At 44.8% G+C, this 20,536-nt stretch overlaps 1 protein-coding gene across 4 annotated transcripts in view; it reads right to left on the reverse strand.

The window, feature by feature from the left end:
• TAPBPL (TAP binding protein like) overlaps positions 1–20,536 on the reverse strand; it is a 49,265-nt gene that overhangs the window by 12,524 nt on the left and 16,205 nt on the right. For all 4 annotated transcript variants that reach the window (XM_085619798.1, XM_085619800.1, XM_085619799.1 and 1 more), the window contains 4 exons: positions 19,054–19,581; positions 17,272–17,610; positions 8,476–8,808; positions 7,368–7,460 (listed from right to left, as the gene is read on the reverse strand). In XM_085619798.1, coding sequence (XP_085475924.1) covers positions 7,368–7,460; positions 8,476–8,808; positions 17,272–17,610; positions 19,054–19,581 — 1,293 coding nt within the window. The remainder of the gene's footprint in view (positions 1–7,367; positions 7,461–8,475; positions 8,809–17,271; positions 17,611–19,053; positions 19,582–20,536) is intronic.

The following is a 20,536-nucleotide window of genomic DNA, read 5'->3' on the forward strand; positions in this document are numbered from 1 at the left end:
TAGGATGGAGAGGATGATACGGATGGCCTGGATACCAGCCCTGAGATGCAGCTATCAACTGAGGGGGATGACTTGACTCCCGAGTTGGGACTCAGTACCACAGCAGAGAGCAGAATGTCCTCTCAAGGCCTTTCTCCAGAGGAGCTGGAATACAGGAAGGCTGGGAAGGAGTTAAGGCTGCAGATGGCCCAGCTTAAATTGGCCATGGAAGAAAAGAAACTGGTGATGGGGGGAGAAGAAACTGGCTATGGAAGGAGAAGAAAGGAAAATTGCTGACGAGAGGAGCCTTAGAAAGCTAGACATAAGGGCTAGGACAGCAGACTCCAGCAATCTCAGTGGCAGCACACCTGCAGTTTCCTTTTGAGATAAGAGGTTTCATATTCCAAAAGATCAGGTGTCTGTCTATTGTGGGGGACAACATTGACAAGTGGTTTGACACTTATGAGGTGGCTATACAGATGCATAGGATCCTTGAGGAGGATTGGGGGCTAGCCTCTGGAAGCACATCCCTAGAGAGGGGAGGGATGCCCTACTTGCTCTAGATAAGGGGGACGAGATGAGGTATCCCTCCATGAAGGAAACCCTTGTCAGAAAGTATGGCCTTACCCTGGAGAAGTACAGGCAGATGTCTGGGGACAGCCAGAAGCTACCCAACAGTCCTGGGTGAATTGTGTGGACTCCTTTGAGAAGACACTGGGCGGTTAGGTGAAGGACAATGAAGTAATGGATCATCGGGGCTGTACATTTGATTGTGAGAGAGCACATGTTCAGTCTTTGTTTTGCAGATGTGCGCCAACACCTTATTGACAGTAAGCTCACTGACCCCAGGGAGGTTGCAAAGAAATAGACTGCTGACTCAGCACCAGGGTCCATCAGAAGGTATCTGGGGGTATAACCACATGGGTGGGCAAGTTCCTCATCAGAAGAAAGAGGGGGCGGGGGACAAAGAGAAACAGGGAGTTCTCTCAAGGTCCCAAATTTAGATCTAAGGGGGTAAACCCCACCAGAACAAAAGAAGAAATGGTTCCCTGATAGTAAGTCTTCAGGGAAGGCACCCTCCAAGTGCTATGAATATCAACAGATTAGGCACTACAAGGGGGATGCACAGTGGGCACAACCTGCCCACCCCACACACTGGTAGGCAGACATCAGTTTTGGTTAGTGTAGTGCTTGGGGAGAAGATTGCCCCAGATAGTGTTAGGGATAGCATAGAGGTTACCCTTGCATCCCTGGGTGACGGAGAGAGGGCGCAGAGAAGTCACATGCCTAGTAACACAAGGAAATATAGGCAGTGGGTCACCATCAATGGGCCAAGGGTTGAGGCTGTGAGAGACACTGGAGCCAGCATGACAACGGTCAGATATCATCTGTTGACCTTAGAGCAGGTAGTCCCTAAGGTATTCCACCAAGTTTTGCCGCCGACAACCATGAGAGTCACTACCCAGTGGCTCAGGTTCCATTTGAGTGGTTCCTTAAGGGTAGCTGAGTCCATCCTTGCCTGTGGAATGTCTGCTTGGCAATAACCTATAGCACACCATCTGGAAGGAGGTGGAGCACAGGTCACACTTGGAGATGTTAGGTTTGCCTAAGTGGGTGTGTCTGACCACACTGTCTATGACCATCTGAGAGGGTAGTAAGGAGGACCTGGAGCCTGAAAAAAATGGTCCAGGTGCTTGCCAAAAAGAGGACCCCCCCACCCCCCCTCCAGGGGTGTGGTAAACCTGCTCCTGAAATGCCCACGGTTCTGAGGGTGAGGCCCCGGAACCTACAGAGGAGGACATTGCTACCCTGGGAAACCTACCTGAGCTGACCAACTGGCAGCAGGGAGGTGGTTCCACCAGAGAGGAGCTCTGTGAGGCACAGATGGAGCTCCGTACTCTTGAGGGCCTACGACAGCAGGCCAAGACCCCGGCAGCTGATGACACTTCTGGTGATCACCTAATTTATTGGGAGAATATTCTCCTTTATAGTGAGCCTAAGGTTCCTGAGCCTGGTGCAACCCATGTGTTAGTGGTACCCCAGTGCTACAGGGCCTTCCTTCTGGAGCTTGCTCATGATGAACCTCTGGCAGGTTTCATCTAGGGCAGGACAAGACCTTTGAAAGGCTTGTCGCCCACTTTTATTGGGCCCAGATGAGCTGGCCTCAGATGCGTTCTGCAGGTGGATCTAACGTGCTTGCCAGCCTCTGTTAATCCAGCGGAACCAACACATCTCCTCTGCTGCACAACGCAACCCTGAGCAGCATTGATGCTTCACTGCTGCTGCGTGGATCATACCAGTCGCAAAGACCGGCATCGCCTCTGCATCCTCTTTGGTGCCGCCACTGTACGGTGCATTCTTGGTGCAGGCCCTTGCCGACAGCAGCCTTGAGGAAGACACCACACTCTGCATCGCAGCCTTGCAGCTTCTCGGAACTGAAACATCACCCTGACTGTGCAATGCATCCCTGATGCCGGACTTAACATCACAAGCCCCCATCGATGGGATCCTTGCCGACGATGCAGGGCCTTGCATCGCAGCCTTGCCGCACCTCGAAATTGATTGGCGCACCGTTTCAGATACGCGATTCATCTTAAATATGGATCCTCACAACGCTCTGCAAACCAAGATTGAAGTGGTGCCCCCCAGTCCTGGACCCTTGGAAGTGGGCATAAGGTGCTTGCCAGCCTCTGTGGATCCAGCAGCACTGACGCATCACTGCTGCTGTGTGGATTGGACCCATCACAAAGACCGGCATTGCCTCTGCAGCTTTTTTTCGAAACCGCCGCTGCACGATGCATTCTCGGGCCGGCCCTCGCATCGCTCGTCGACGGCAGCCTTGAGGAAAACACCACACTCCGCATCGCAGCCTTGCTGTGCCTCGCAACTGGCACATCACCATGACTGTGCGACGCATCCCCGAAGCCGGACTTCACATCAAAAGCCCTCATCGACGGGATCCTTGTAGATGATGCAGGGCCTTACACCGCAGCCTTGCTGCACCTCGAAATCGATGCATAGTTTCAGATGTGCGATTCATCTTCGACACGGATCCTCACAATGCTCCGCAAACCAGGATTGAAGATTCTTTGTTCAGGAGGCTGAATTGGGTTCCTGTAGACGGCACACTCCCCATAAACTTGTGACTTTGTCCCGAGGCGGCGCAGCTAGATATCTACAGTTGGCGCTTTGTGCTTTTTGGAGCTATTTTTACTAAAATCTCTGGTTCTACTGATTGAATTTTTATCATTTGGGTCTTGTTTTAAAAATAACTGTATTTTTTCAATCCGGTGTGGGATCCTTTTTGTGTGGCGTTTTCACTTTATTACTGTTTGAAGTGTTCCACAAATACTTTATACATTGCTTCTAAGTTAAGCCTGGCGGCTCTGTGCCAAGCTACCAGAGGTTTGAGCACAGGTTAATTTAGGGTAGGCTTGTGCCTCACCCTGACAAGGATTGTGTTTGCTGCTTGTCCACGGCTCACACCCTAATCAACCAGTAACCACATTTCTTACACCTACTGTCTGGCTACCTATGCTTCTTTAACTGTACTCCCCACAATTTTTGACCCATTTGCCAAAACTAACACCTCTCAGCCAGAAGTGCTGGCACACTATTTACTTCTACCATGAGAATTGAATTTATTCACCTCATTCCACTGCGCTTAGCAAATTGCTAAGTGACTAATCACAACTTGAGTAATGAGTAAGCTGGACTTTGGAAGTAGGTTCTTGGTCAGTTTCGAGGACCACTACTTCTTCATTAAAAAAATCTTGAGGACACTATCCAATCCTTACAGACATAGATCCACTTCACTCGAAAGAGATCCGTCAGGCTGGCTCTTGGCCAAGCAAAGGGTCTGATACAAACTTATCACCTAAATATTCAATACTACACATGACAGAACACCCTCCTACCCTTACAAACTACTAGTTCATCAAGGCCCAACTCGTGCTGTTTGCTTTGCTAACCAAACCCTACCCCCGTAAAGTCACCTCACGCCTCCTTACGTTTTTCGTCTTCTAGACTCCTGGGAAATGCTCCCCATAGTCAGCTTGGCGATACCTCTTGCTCACACAAGTCTGAAAACCCACCTTTTGCTCTAGAAAACACTTTCAGCCCATGGTCCTGCACTCCTTAGACCCCATCACCCCTTAGCTGGTATTAAAGGATAGGGTTGTTGCAGTTTGTACAGGTTTTGTAGTTGTATTCTGTGGGCAATGTGCAGGTGTACAGAGCTGCAGTCCACAGTTGCTGCAATTATTCTTAAAACCTGAATTTTTGTGTGGAACTAAAGCTATACCCGTGTTAGAAGCTGCAGATTAGAGGTGTCCAGTAGCTTTAAGTGGGGTGCCAGGTTACCGTATTTTTGATAGTCAGTGAGCCAAGCGAGTAAAGCAATTCTGAACCACCCGAGAATGGTTTGGGGGTCTCTCCTCAAAAACATGTGAAATAATGGGGTCAAATGGTGCACTTTCCAGTCCCATTTGCTAGTAAATGAACACGTCAAAGGTTCTATTTAGAAATATTTCTTATGTGACACTCTGCAATTGAGAATAAAGATGCTTCATGACAGCTCAGTTAATGCTTGTCTAAGGATGCCAATGTTTTAAATATATTTTTGGGCCAACAAGGCACTTGTGGCTACCCGACAGCCTACCCCTCAACCCTCCAGCCCACTAAAGCCCAAGTTACCTGTGTCCACCTGTCAGTGAATGTTGGTTCACTTGTGTTTTTTTTTTTAATCTAACTTCTTACCACAATCATGCAGTTTTGTAGTAATGTTAATGTGCTTCCTGCACAGCAATTCCTGCAACCTGTAGGTGACAAGTTCAGGTCCTAGTGAGATAGTTCAGTTGTTTCATGCAGCTATTGTAGGGATCCTTGTGCAACTTGAAGTTCACAAGCTTCGATCCTTAGAAATAGTTCAGTGGGTTGCTTGCCCGCTGCAAACATCTGTATGCTATTATGTGCAGCATGAGTGTAAATCCTTGCAGGGCTTCCTTCTTCAGATGTTGATGGATGAAATTAATGACATTGAGTTGGGCAGTACTATTAGTAAATGTCAAAAACATGGCATACAGAATAAAATGAATTTCACGGTCTCCAATAGGGGTGGGTGATAAATTCCGCTCCGCTGGCAAAGTTGTGGCCACCCGCGTTAACCTTGTAACGCAGAGTTCTGGCCAAACTCCAGAACTGCCACATGGGGGAGTTTTTTCTCACGTGCCAATAGTAAGTTGGCGAGTGAGAACTGGCTTTCCCTAGTGTCATTTTCAGGCGCAAGGAGGCCAATCGTAGAGATTTTCTCAACGGGAGCAGTCGCGACGATTTGCGGTGAGAAAGCTGCAGCTCAAGTAGAAAGCCTACTGGAGTAGCAGCAAAGAAAAAGGGCCTACTGGAGCACCGTGCGGTGTCTTTTATGCTAATTTAGCAGCACGGAACAATCTCCCTGCGCTAAATATCTGCGCAACGTGTCGATTTCTGCCCGCTTGCGGAATTATGCAGAATCACGCGGTTTTCATGTAACTCCGCGGAATTCCATGGAGTGAAACTCCGCGATTTCACCTACCCCTAGTCTTCAACTCCTTCCAAATCCACAGTTTTTAAATAATAATCTGCAGTTTCTTTATACAACGTGCTACCAGTCTTTAACAGAAGAGCATGCAGTGCACATTGTGTGCTGGTGGTAGTAGGTAGAGGGCAGTGGCACTCATATTGGGGCACCAGGATGTATTTTTCCATCACCAGACTCTGACCCAGAACAAAGAATGAGACTGAAAAACAAGAAGAAAAGAGAAAGAGAGGAAAACAGAGAGAAGGGAAGAAAGCACAGATTAAAAGGAACCTGTAAGAGTGAGCTACAGACACAAGACGAGTAGGGTGGCTGAAAAGTGGCATGATGTAGAAACAAGACCACGCAGCTTTGTGATCTGGCAGCCACAGCATTCTGCAACAGGCCACACAAAAAAAACTTTGGGTCCCTGCATTTGTTTTTACAAATAAAGCAATGATTGCATAACTTCATTTGTTGGCATTATACACAGAAAGGGCCGAATAGAGAAAGCTACAGAATGGAGAGAGCAGTGAATGGGGACCAAGCAGTCTTGTGCAAAAGATGAGAGTCAATTAACAAGGTGACTGGGAGGGCTGCATCTTTTGTTTGCTCTTTTTTACAGTGCAGAGCATAGCTGCACTACAAGCTGTGTAATGAGTGCATGCAGGATCGGCTTTCATAGCCTTATGGGAAAAGTCATGGCTACTCTAGCTTAAAACAAGAATTGCCTTTGGGGTGTATAGGCTTTGGCTAAGGGTTTTAGCTGTGAGGCATAGCTAAAGAAGAACAAAAAAGCCTTTGATGTAGCCCCGATGTCGTGTCGTAAGTGCAAGTTCTACGCAGTGCGTGTCTACAAAATCACGTGGGCACTTTTTTCTGTTTGGTGAGTGATCCAAGTTGGATCGTGGAGAATCCTTTTAAAAAAAAAAATTTATAAAGAGGGTAAGGTGGAAGAAACATTGGTAGGTGACCAAAACAACACAGGGGATTAAAGCAACATAGGGGGACAGAAGCAACACAGAGGGCACGGAAGGGTAGGCGTAGCAAAGCGTCAGAGAAAAACAGAGCGTGGTGGAAGCACATGGGCGAGCTGACAGTGGGGGGAAGAGTAGGTTGTGGGGAGGCGAAGCAACGGGTGGGGAGGCTATGGGTGAGGGAAGCCACAAAGGTAGTGGGTTGGGGAGGAGAGGCACAGGACAACAGAGGCACCACAGAGAGAAAAGTACACCAAGACAACAGTTGAAAAAACATGCACTCTAATGGAGAACTTAAAAAGCAAGCAGTGGAAGCATAGAAGCCAGCGAATAGAACGTGATGGTAAAGAGGGAACGCTTCACGGGAGGCGCAATACTAAGCACTTACATTAGTGACAGGAAAGACAACCAATGGTAATCAATGGGTGAGCTTAAACCCCTGTAAGTTCTTGGTAAGCCCACAATATGTATTGCAACAGGCAGCGCATGCGCTGCATAGTTGGGGAGACCTACAAACACAGATGTGTAGCAGCATGATTTGTTGCAGAATGTGCAGAGTGGTTATCAAGCACTGGCCTTTGGGGACTAGAATAGGAGTGCTGGATGCAGCGCACTGCATAGGAGCCCTGGCTACAGGGGACTCTATTGAAGCACTGGATGAGAGCAATGCTGTGAGAGTGCTGGCTTTCAACTTCTGCTGGAAGGTAAGGTGTACTGTAATGGGTTTCGATGAGTGATGTAGGAGTTCTTGCTTTGAGGGATGGCGTGTATGAGAGCGGACTGCGGTGTATGCCGTAGGCGTGCTAGGGGACGGTTATCCTACAAGTGCTCGCTGGTCGCATAAGCAGATTTCATACCTTGGTTCCTGAGTTTGAAGATCATGTAGCTGGTGATAATAACCAGCATGAGGAGGATGGACAGGATGCAGGCTCCCCAAATATATGTTGCTCCTGAAGGAAATAAATACACAACGTGAAGGCGGGAAAAAGACAAGTGACATTTCGGTAGGAGGCCACCAGCGGATAGAGCGGTGTGTGCTTGGGGGGCAGTGTGTGTACTTTGGTAGAAGGGTGTCATGGGCATGTTACTGTAGGATCTGGGTCCCTTTCACGCAGTAGTTTGTGTAGATGAAGCTCCACTTGGGGAGTAGTCTTTTGGTGGAATACTTCATATGGCAACAGAGACCCCTTAATGGGAGGAAACCCATTGGCTGAACAGTGCAGGAGGTGAGTGAGGTTCCCTCATGACTGGGTCCCAGAGGTGGAGCCAGAGTATAGCGTAAGAGGCACCCCTAATGCTGAGCTATTGGTGTTGCAGTGTGTAGAAAAGGAATGTTCTCCAGCGCTGCGCGGCATCAGTGGGGACGAGCTGGTGCTTAATTTGTCAAAACATAAGTGAAAGGGCCTCAGATACTTCATGGGAAACTACTGGAACTCGAATAACCAGCCAGGGATGTCAAATGCCAGTACCACCGTTACTTACTAACCATCACAAGCTAACACATGTGACAATTTGTATAATTCTGCATCACCAAAGTAGTAACAATGGCCTGGCTGAGTTATCATGTTAATGTTAGCATAAATGTGATTTTTAAACCCTCTGCTTATCTGCAGTGCTCAAAAATAGACGGAGAGCACCAACATGTGCTAGACAGTTAGAAATAAATTGCATTGTTGACAAATAAGTGCTTGTGATGAGCACCGGCAAACACCGGCACAAACTAAGCACTCGCCAGTGCAGAAACAGAGGTAGGTTCATCATGGGCTTACTCTAAATGGTAGAGCAATGTAGCTCGGAAGGGAGGTGCATCCATAGTAGAGCCTCATTAATGAATGACTGCAGATGTGAGGAAGAGCCCTCTTAGCTAATATGTGTATTAGTATGTAAGACATTGGTGGTGTGCATGTGTGTGTATGGCACAATCGGAGTTAGGCTGAGCGTGATGGGGTCATAAGGCTCAATTACCTTTAGGCTCCAGCAACACTCTTGCTGTGATTGGCTCCTTCAGCGATATGTGGCTGACGCTGCAGGTGTAGTCCCAGCCACCTTTAACCAAGTCTGACTCAAGCACCTCAACGGAAGAGCTGATGCTCAAGGTGCCATCCTGGTTGTGCCGGTGGCTGGAGGAGTACGACTCCGCAATCTTCAGTGCATCTTTCAGACCGGCCTGTTGCACATTTCTGGTCCAATGCACCTCAACATCCAGTGGGAAATAACGTATCATGTCACAGGTGAGCACAGTTTTGGGGATTGGGTCATCAGGGTGAGGCAGGACAGAGAGTGTGACCCTTGGAGGTTCTGTAGAAGAGAAAAGACAGTGCTGAACACACAATGGCACAAAGAACAGAAACTGTCCCATGGAAGGCATCAAAAGTCAATTGGACAAGAATATGTGAGGGAAAGAACCTTGAGAGATACTTGTGCCTATAACAAGGCCTGAACACAACATTTGACTCCAGATTCCTCTTGCAAATAAGCAGATCTTTAAATTATTTTACCATTCTAGATTGTCAAGAGTAGCTACTTTATTCCTTCCTCCTTTTTCTCAAGGAGAGATTGAATGGCACCTTTAATGTCACTCAAGCAATTTAACACTAATGAAAGAGGGGTTGAGTGAAGGTATCCGGCCAATCAACCTTCCGGCCATGCATTGTTATATTGTGTAACCTATTTTATATTGAAAATTGTTGTCTTCTAATGCCCGTATGAATCCATGTACTATTCATGTATTTAATACATCTGTGAATAAAAACAAGGTTGCTGATACATTTTCCAATATCTTAGTTCTCCCCCCTATATAATATAATTTACAACATTTATTTTACTTTTGAAATTCACGAAAGGAAACACAAAATTTGTCATACATCACTCTGATTTCATTGATCATTCCAGTTGTTCTCATCTTTAAAAGGGATATGCCCCAAACAGTTCAGTAAAGGTGGCTGTGAAATTTGTCATGAAACTTTCAAATTAGCGTTTTTAACTCATTAAACAGTGGGGCCTATTCACAAAGGTAAATTTGGTCATAAAGGTACGTTTATGACCACATTTACCTTTTTAATGTCTTCGATGAATTTACAAAGGGATTCTTGGCAGGCGTGAAAAAAAAAATGAGGGTTGAGATCTCGGTCCTGCATGGGTGGAAAGAGAGTATACCGAGGTGTAGTTTGACTTGGAAATTTGAAAAGGCCGTAAACAGCGCATGGCGGGGGGCCAAGTTATAGTTAGTGCTGCGAACTATAACTGCTGAATTGTTGTGTTTATTTAGTTCAAAACAATAATGTTGTCACTGAGAAGTTTAACCTTTTTTTTCAGTGAATTTGTAGTTTTTTTTATATAAACTAAATTTGATAGATTTTTGAAGCATACAACACACGACATGTCCACAGGCACAACAATATGGTAAAATAATGGCATACTAAGTACATCTCTACATCCCACCCCAAACATATCTCACTGCAGTCCATGGTACTCTAACCATTTTCTTCATATCTTGTCATGCTTTTTCAGGCATACCCTGGCTTCCTATACAAACTTCTCCTGTGTTACACACCAATCCATCACCTGTTTCCATGGATCAAGTGGGGGATGAGAAGGCAGCTGCCACCCTTTAGCAATATCTCTCTTTGTCAATGCCACTCCAATCCCCACCAGAATCTTATATCCACCGGCATCACACACCCCCATCAGAACACCCAACAGAATGGGCAGTGGTGAGTTGTCAATGGGCCTCCCCACCACAGTAGATAGGACATCAGCGATCCTGCCTCAGTATCATGCAATTTAGATTTTGTTTAAGTAAATTGATTATTTTTGGAGTGTATCAATGGTAGAATAACTGAATAATATATCCTGTATGGGGACATTATTTTGAAAGGGAATGACATTTGTATTGTAATATAACAGAAAAGGGTGCACAGTTTTCAAATTGTTTCTAAAGAATTATTTCGGAGTATAAAACAGAGTAATACAACAATATTTGTGTTGAGATTGCCCATCTCCTCAGTTGTTGCAAGTCTTATATTAAGACATCTTCTCAGGAAGTTCAATACTATTTTAATACCACACTTTTCATAGCCTTCGTATCTGTGTCTACATTAAAGTCATAATTAAAATTCTGAAAGAGTGACCAGTTTTTTCATAAATGTATATTATTAGGTTTCACTATGTAAATCTACTTTTAAGGTGTTTTGTTATACTCACGAGAGGCTTGTGAGCAGCTTTTGCGAGTTATACATTTTGTTATACATTTTGTTTTAAAGTATTATATAAAGTTATTTTTTATGTTTTCAGTTATTGTTTAATGGTAATCTATAATAAGGGACTCATTAAGATATGTTTGTTATATTTATTTATTACAAACTAATAACTCTCGCGAGACACTTGTGGAAGTTGAAGACACAATTCCTGTGTGGACTCCGAGGAGACTGTACGTCCTATTCGAATCTCGCAAGATTGTACATTTGGAATTAACTTAAACAGTGTTTTCTTGTAATACTGAACAAAGTAAGACATTAGAGATGTTGATTAATTTAGAAAAAGCGATGAATAGTTCCATTCAATATATAAAGCAATACATTTTTAGTTAATTATTAGTACTTTTTACAAAGAGGACCTACCGCTAATGTAACTACTTATTTTATGTGCAATTGGACGTCTGTATGATATTATAGTTTTATATACCCTTTTTTTGCTTTGCAGTAACCCCTTAATGTTATTATGTAAGAGGTAATCGATAAATACTGCTGTATGTAAGATCTTGCTCTATATAAAAAATTATGTGGGTTGTTAAGTACATATCTCTATATAAATGCCAATAAAAAGCTATTTAAAAACAAAAGCTATTTATTTTTTACAATCTCATGAGATTCTCGCAAGACTCTCGCAAGAGGTCTGGGAAAAGACACCCATACCAAGCAAGAGCTGTGATTGGAACGTATGGCTGTCTCTATCTACAAAAGGTAAATTCCATCCTTTTGGTTTATTTGACTATTGAAGTTTGCTGTGGGTAGAACTTGTTGTCTTGCTCTGTATGCCTTTTAGTTTTGGAATTGAAAAATATCTTCATCAGATTCTGATGAGCAGCCTAGTGCTGTTGAAACACCTGAGCCACCTCAGCCTACCAAAGAGTCTTGAGTATGACAATATTTTAACATGAGGCCAGATGGCAAAAAGGTCTCTGCAAAGTATGTCATCTGCAAACTTTGCAAGAAGGAGTTCAGCCGGGGGAGTAGAAACAAACAGTATAGTATGAGTACCACAGGAATGTGGAGGCAGCTCAGGTCTCTGCATCCACAAAGACCGGCTTGGGCAGAGTTAGCTTGTTTGTGCTGAGGAGCTCGACAACTCTTCAGGGGCTTCCACCTCATTTCAACCTGGAGATACCGTGCCTCCACAGGAGTGTTGAAGAAGGTAACAACCCTGCTTATCTTAATAAAGCACTTTTTACTGTGTATGTAAGCTGATTATTTTCCATCAGAGACAAGCAGGTCTGCAGAGGACAACCTTGTCCAAGATCACAAATGCCCCCATAGGCAGTAGTTTTTTACATTTTTTTAAAGTTATTTTTTCCAGAATTGCCTCTTTTTTCTTTTTAAATTTGATATTGTTGCTCCCTCCCCCCACCCCCAATTTGTATATTTGAGTTCTGCCCTATTCTAAAATTTAAAAAAAGACAAAAAAAAATTCTAAGTTAGAACACACAAAAAATTGACGTTAACAAAAGCAGCTCTTTTCAGAGCTACCCTATAGTTTAATTATCTATGTTCTTTGCAGCATGTTTCCCTTTTTTCCTTCTTAAAAACTCTTGTGAAAGCCAGGAAAAGCTTATCATAGTCGGTGGCCCTTGTGAGCCTCTCGCGAGGGTTTGTGAGACCCTCGTGAGAGCCTGGCGGGGCAGTGCTGCCTTCTTTATTCTCACTAGACCATACCAAAATTTGAAAATCACCCACTAGAAAAGCTCGTATTGGTTGTAAAGTAACTGCACCATACAATCAGCAGCTGATCACAACCTAATCTACTTTTGTAACTGCCAAAAATCTACTAATTACATTTATAATTTTGCTACCCTCCCACATTTTCATTCCTCATATAACTATCTTGCTCCTGGAGCTTACTCACTCGCATTGGATTTCAAAACTTGGACATCACTTGGAATGATCATAGCAGTATGAAGTGGCATCACTTGTTACCAATGGTTCAGAGCATTCTGGATTGAGAGCACCCAGACCTGATGATTGTGCTTAGGTCATTGCCACCACAGTGCACTATCACAGGAGCTGCACTTGAAATCCACATGAAGGAGATGTTTTCACAATTTATGTTTTTATTTCCTCACACTGCCTTTGTATATTCTAATATATGTCAAAGCAAAAAAGGCAAAAATGGCAATGGTCGAAACAGTTTTGGCCTAAATACAAAAGCCACAGAAACATGTCAATAACACAATTTCTGCATTTCTCTGTGACCGTGGCATGGGTTCCATATACCATAACAATATCTGTTTTGATATGCCAAGTGTCTATAGGTGAGATGAAGTGCCCTTCACTGCAGAAGGGAACAGGATCTTCCCTAACAACATCAAGGAATGTATCCAGTTCTATGTGTAACTGAACACTACACGCTATAAACACAAAGGCTCTTGTCAAAGCAACCCAATTGCTACATTATATGATTCTTTCATGTCACATAACCCCTTTTTAGTTAGAGCCTAGGCAGCGCGCATGCACTGTCTGTAAGACCTGTTGTTATCTCCTCTATCGGCTTTTGGCATGCTCATGAACTGCCATTTGTCCGTTGTTGTGCCATTTAGAAATACGGGGTTTTTATTGGTGCATTGGGTCTGATTCTCCCGCCTTTGCATGCTTGGGTCACGCCCAGGCGATTTCACTCATTGTTTGCTTGCGTAGGCCATCCCAATACGTCCGTGGTTCCTCCTGGTCATCCTGATCTGCCTTTTTATTTTGTAGGCTATCAACATCGTCTCATGGAGCAATGCTCTGTTCGGCACCTGCAAAGTGGCAATTTCTGTCCGGTAGCTGTTGAGCTATGGCAATAGCTCTAACTTAGAAAAATGCAAGACCTATTGCATTTCTAATTCTTGTTTTATGATGATGGCAACTGCAGGACTCTCGTGAGAGCAGAAGCACCCAAACTCCTGCCTCTGCCTGAATAGTTCTCAGACTCTTGCAAGAGTCTTGCGAGCTCAACACTTAGCATATATCTCATGGATAACAGTTCTGTAATCCTGGGTGTGGGCAGTAGAGTGTGCAAACACATAAGCCTCTCTGCTGAGACCTCTCTCTTTAGACAGATTTTCTCTACTACACCCTACCTTTTGATGATCTCGCGAGAGTCTCACAAGAATGTACATTTTTTCAGGGGATAGATTTTACACTTTCTTTCATTACAGTACTTACACTTTATAGTTCCCACTACTAGGGTATGTGGAGAAAGTAGCCTCTCAGCTCAGAGTTTTCCAGGGTATAACAGGAGTACATAATATAGTGCAAGGTGAAACTGGCGTCTGCCCGCCCACAATTCTCTTCAGGGTGACCAGTATGTACAGTAGTCTGTGGGAGGGAATGGCCTCTCTGCTGAGACTTCTCTCTCAGATGATGGATAGCCATAGTAGGGTGTGTGAAAGGACTGGCCTCTCCGCTGAGACCCCTCTCTTGGTTGATAGGTGAGTGTAGTAGGATGTGGGGAGGGATTGGCCTCTCTTTTCAAACCTGTCAGATGACAAGTGTGCATAGTAAGGTGTGTGAAGGGACTGGCCTCTTTGCTGAGTTCAGACCCCTCTCTCAATTGATGGGTGTGCGTAGTAGGGTGTGGGGAGGGACTGGCCTCTCCTTTCAGACAACCTCTCTGGGATGATGGGTATGCGTAGTAAGGTGCAGGAAGGGACTGGCCTCTCCTTTTGACCCCTCTCACAGATGATAGGTGTACGCAGTAGGGTGCGGGAGTAACTGGCCTCTCCTTTGTGAGCCCTGTTTCAGATGCCGGGTCTGGTGGCTGAGTGGTCTTATGAGTTCATTGTATGGGCCTGTGTTCGACCTCATGGTCACTGTTTCAAATCCAAACAGGTCCACTCAGCCTTTCATCCTTCTGAGGTTGATTAAATGAGTACCATTGAGTTGGGTAACAATAATAATCTGAAGAGTGTGCATAGTAGGGTGTATGGGGAGCAACTAGCCTCTAATTTGAGACATCTCTCTCAGATGATGGGTGTGCAGAGTAGTGAATGGGGAGGGGCTGGCCTCTCCTTTGAGACCTCTCTCTCAAATGCCGGGTGTGTGTAGTAGGGTGTGTGGATGGACTGGTCTCTCCTTTGAGTCCTCTATCTCAGATGACGGGTGCAAGTATTAAGGTATGGGAAGGGAATGCCCTCTCCTTTCAGACCCCTCTCTCAGATGATGGGTGTGCGGAGGGACTGGGCTCTCCTTTTAGACCCTCAACTCAGATGACGGGTGTACATAGTATTGTGTGTGGAGGGACTAGCATCTACACTGACACCTCTCTTTTGAATGACGGGTGTGCGTAGTAATGTAGGAGGAGGAACTGGCCTCTCCGCTGAGACCTCTCTATTGGATGATAGGTGTGCATAGTATGGTCTCTGGAGGGACTGGTCTCTGTGCAGAGACCCCTCTCTTGGATGATGGGTGTGCATAGTAGGGTGTGGGAAGAGCCTTATCTCTACTCACAACTCTTCCCAAGCTGATCGGCATGAATAGTAGACTTTGATAAACACCAGCTCCAATAAGACTCTTTTTACAGTAACAAGTGTACATACCAGAGTGTAATCAAAGATGACCTACCCCTGTCTATTTTGCACGATCCAGCGTGAGTCTCCCAAGAGCGTAACTTTTTTTTTTTTAAAGAATAAACCTTCTACTCATCACAGTACTTACGTCTTACACACTTCCTCTCAATAACAAAGACCACTATATGCATTTCTACTACAAGAATGTATTGAGAACTCCTACTCCTTTTTACTATTCGTAATCCTGTTAGAGTCCAATGAGATTGTAATTTGTTTTAAAAAATACCAATATGCATTTATTTTCATCATAGCAGTTTTCCCTTAGAGACCTCCTATCCAAATCTAGGGGAACAGGATGCCTTCCTGCAGCCCCCTTAAACCTCTTTTCTACTTCATTTCCACAACACCTGCAATTTTTCCACAGTAAACAGAAATGGCGGCCACAGCCAATCATCAGAGAACTTGCTGTTGCAAGATTCGCTGGAGCCTTAACGCTCCCGCAAGAGTGTGAAGGCTCACGGGAAAAACAGGCACCTCAGGCAATCACAGGACTTTATATTTTATTTTTTACTCTTAGTATCTCAAAAACTACTGAACGGATTTACACAAAGTCACAGAAAGCTCAATCTGAGGACCTAGATCTAGCTTCCTGTCGAATTTAGTGTAATTCAGTTCAGCAGTTTTTGCTCTAGCCCGTCTTAAAGAAGTCTATGAAAAATGTATGGGGATTTTTCCTTTTGGGACCTCTCTTTTTTCTCGGCCCCTGCTGGACCAATGGCCACAAAACTTTCAAGGAATGAGTTGAGGTGCATGAACATTTTTTGGGAAAGTTTTGTGACAACCAGGGCCAAAGTTATTAGCAAACCAGAAAACGCTCCGTCTATGGAAAAGCAGAACAAACTATATTAACTTAGTGACCACAGCCAGTAGTTAATATGCACACATTTACAACTTTACAAGCCAGGCATATATATGGCCACACATTTACAGGGCTACACAAAAAACGGGACAATCAAGATATAGAAGTGTGACTGAGGGCTTTAGTCCTACGTTAATGTCTGACCTGTCCCTGATTTTGCTTCTCAAAATCTGGTCACCCGAACCTTAAGCCCCTTTTGTTCGCTTTAGAATCCACAGTTGTAAATCTGAAACGCAAACCGGACGAGAAGAAAATCTTCAACAGAAACTGACTCCCAACGTAGCCCAAGCTGACAGACCTATGAATAAACAACAGCAGCTCAAGAAGGTTGTTTTCTAAGTCGGGCCTCAGTGCTCCATCCTGCTGAAGCTCCTATGTTGCACTCAAGAGTCATTTAGAGACTTTGGACACCTCTAAGGTAATCGGCAAAATGTTTTTTAAGACACCACACCTGCATCCTGATTGGCGGGGTGGATCTATCTGCATCCAAATTAGTTTTTTTTTTTATTTACTCTTAACACTTCTTTGTAACTATAACTTAGCCAGTTTCTTTTTTACTCAACATGGGATCCAATTAACCAAGTACATGAACTCTTTTTTTAAAGTTCAACATTAGGACCTCAATGTTCGTTTCACAAATGACTATGAACTGGAGACATGGCATTGTGTGAAGCTCTATTTCATTGGCTTACACCTTAATTTACCAACATCTGCAATAAAGCTTTGGATGTGATCTCATTGTAAAGTTCAACATTAGGACCTCAATGTTCGTTTCACAAATGACTATGAACTGGAGACATGGCATTGTGTGAAGCTCTATTTCATTGGCTTACACCTTAATTTACCAACATCTGCAATAAAGCTTTGGATGTGATCTCATTTCAAACTAGCAGCCCGGGGTCGTTTGAGACACCTTGGTAGTCCTTGCCGAGCTTGAAGAAATCACTGGGTAGGAAGGGAGCTCTGGTAGCAATCAGAAAGAACTGTCTAGCTCTGCTTTACTTCTCCAGCTAGGCCAAACCCACACTAACATGGACAGAACACCCACCCCCTTGCTCAGGACAGGCATGTGGCTTCTCACCTTGGACAAACACATGAATGATCTGCTGAGCGTGGCTCGTAGGCGTGGTAATGAGGCAGATGTATGTCCCCTCATCCTTCACCCCGACATCTGCAATGATGAGGGTGGCGTCCCCCGAATCCAGCAGCAACTGTGGGTCCATCTGCAAACGAGCTGGCCATTTTCCGGATTCATCGCCCGGGGAATGCTCGAGAACAGTGCGACCGCTGCCTTCGTGTTGGATCCTCCACTCCACAGCAGCCGCGTCCAGGCTAGAGGACAGCAGACCGCAGTCCAGCCTCACCGTGTTCCCAATGCTAGTGATGAGAGAAGGGGTGCGGGTCAAGACGCTAAGGTCCACTGGAAAGGAGACAGGGATGGTTAGGAGAAAAAAAAAGAGATGTGTGAATGAAACATTTACCAAAGAGAGAACACACAGTCTAAGGCACAATTATGAGTGCCCTGGAATGGGGTCAATAGCTAACTACTCAATAAAATGAGATAATGGAGTGTTCCAAACTTACATGGATTAATAAATAGCAGCTATTATGAGTTCAACCCTGCAACATGGGGAACAGCATGTGAATTTTGATGCTTTCCGCACCATAATCCACATGGACTACTCATTACTGGACCTCTCTCCAGCACATTGCATCAAGTTTGGACTGCAGGAACTTGTGAGGGGCTAATTTTTAATGTACCCTGTAAATTCTCTATGTAGAAAATAGCGCATGCTCCGGAAATTCCAACGTGTGGTAAATGGAGTTAGAGCACATATCTAAATTTTACAGGGCACTTGTAAGCAGCCGTTAAGTGAGCATTGCGACTGAATTTCCATTGGTTCCCAGAAAATGGAAACAGACTCAAAGGGAAGGCTTTAATGCTGGAGCAGTGTGCATGAGAAGGGGAACATCCACGACTAAATCAACATCTAGACTTAATTCCCATTTCACCAAGAGCTTATTCTAACACATGCATGTTAGAATGCATGTTTGTGTTCAGGGACTTTATCTCATTATGCGTATTTAAACCCAATTGTACTTTTATTGAACTATGGGCCCGATTCACAGAATTAACTTAAGACAAAATCCTAAACTTACTACTTTTGGTATTCACAGAATGCACTTACTACTTTTGGTATTCACAGAATGCACTTACTACTTTTGGTATTCACAGAATGGATTTACGACTACTAACTTTACGTCCGCACTCGGGCCGGAAATTCCGGCCCAGAGGCGGGGCTTCCGGGCCGGAGGCGGAGCTTCCGCCCCGGAGGTGGGGATTCCGGCCAGTGGCAGAGATTTAGCCATGGCCAAAATCTCCGCCACCGGCCCGGAAGCCCCGCCTCCGGGCCGGAATTTCCAGCCCGAGTGCGGACGTAAAGTTAGTAGTCGTAAATCCATTCTGTGAATACCAAAAGTAGTAAGTGCATTCTGTGAATACCAAAAGTAGTAAGTGCATTCTGTGAATACCAAAAGTAGTAAGTTTTGGATTTTGTCTTACGTTAACTCTGTGAATCGGGCCCACTATGTGTAATCGACGGATAGTAAAACGTCTTTCTTAATTTAGGCCCTGCATTCTCTCAATGAGAAGGAGCCTCGCCTACTGCCATGCCCCGTGGTAGAGCAGCGTGCATATATGAGAGTTAAAACTCAAGACTAAACGGACATAGAGACTGTATTTCCCTGTTATCCAGGAGTAGGAGGTCCCTATTCAATAGGGGTATTGGCTAGGGCTCTGCGTCTCCGCCATTCTAGCCCTTGGTGTAGCACTGTGTTGGATTCTTGTGTCACCTATGATTACCTAGTACTGGTATTCTCCCATTGTCACTCAGTGGCACCTTCAGTCGAGAATGAAGTTTGGTTTGTCCATCACTTTGGTTGTCATTTGTCACGGTCTTCGTCACTATGGTGATGCTAATATTTCCATTTGGAACCTGAATGTAAAAAACGAACCAAGAGGATGAATGGGTTGGCTCCTTCTCTTCAAACACTCCCTCTTCCAGTTCAAGTCCCATCTCTTCCTTTAGGATTTCAGTTTTTTCCTCCATAAGCCCCGCCTCTTTGAGCTGAGGCCTTGCCTCTTCCTTTTCAAGTCCGGCCCCTTCCTGTAAAGGCCCCGTCTCTTCTTGTTGGGGATCCACGTTGCTCCGCTCCAACCTCGACATATCCTGGTCCGCCTCCACCTTTTCAAAACCTGCATCTTTCTGCTCAGGTTTCATCTTCTTAGGTTTACTGCGACCGAAGTAGCGGCTGATTTCACAAGTCACCTCCTGCCCATTGCAGTCAGCATGCAGGATAGTTTCTGCTTCTGCCACCCCCATTGATGCTCCTGAAAAAAAGGGAACAAATGACCAATGAGGTGAAATGGGCACATTCTAAATGCAAGTTATACAATCTGACCTCCAGCCTGCTCTGCAAACTTTACCTCAGCCTCAGAATGGTAATTTTCAGGAAATGGCAAAACAAAGAAAAATTTGACCAAAACAACCTTAGCTCCTAGAAATGCTTTCATGAACTGGAGCTTGTGCATTTTATCAAAGTAGAAGTGTCACTGATTAGGGAAGCCTGGCAAGTCGCGCAGGACACCATTTTGGGCTGTATTTGGTAATGAAGCAAATCGTGCATCTATGACAGCTATGACTAAAAAGGTCGCCAATGCATGCACTGGAGAGACCAGTATACACTGCATGCAACAAAACAGTGGTCCTGATTTGCATACAACTTACGCAATACATGGCAGCAAGTAAAGTTGCCACGTAGCGTGAACGGGAGAGAACAGAGCAGCAGCCTATCTCCTTAGATGTATTGTTGGTCTGCTCTCTCCCGGTGATGGCACTCTCTTAGCTGCCATGTGCCAACACAGACACTCTTGAGCCATACTAAAATGGAGTCTGTGTTGTGAAAAGTATAGATTACGCTTTAAGGATTTCCCACTTTGTATGCAGCCTATATAATGCAGCACACAGGCAAAGTGGGGAAAAATGCAGAGAAATGAAAACATTCCTCCTCGTTATGCCTGCCTGAACAAGGTACAGGATGTTGAAGAAATCCCTTTCTACAATTCTTTGTAGACAGAGATGTGTGTCAAAATCCAAGGGTGGTTAAGGGGAACGCCCGTGTACTGCCCATGGAACGCCCCCTTGATGCAGAGTAATGGAAGGAAGCTTTGCTGTACTTTGAGTTATGATCCAACGCAAATCGCTATTTGCTTTGGATTGTGAATCCCAACACAACACTTTGCGTCGGGTTAGCGTTAAAAAAGTAACACACACCTGATGCAAAGT

Source organism: Triturus cristatus, chromosome 7 (assembly GCF_964204655.1).
Source record: "Triturus cristatus chromosome 7, aTriCri1.1, whole genome shotgun sequence".
Lineage (NCBI taxonomy): Eukaryota > Metazoa > Chordata > Amphibia > Caudata > Salamandridae > Triturus > Triturus cristatus.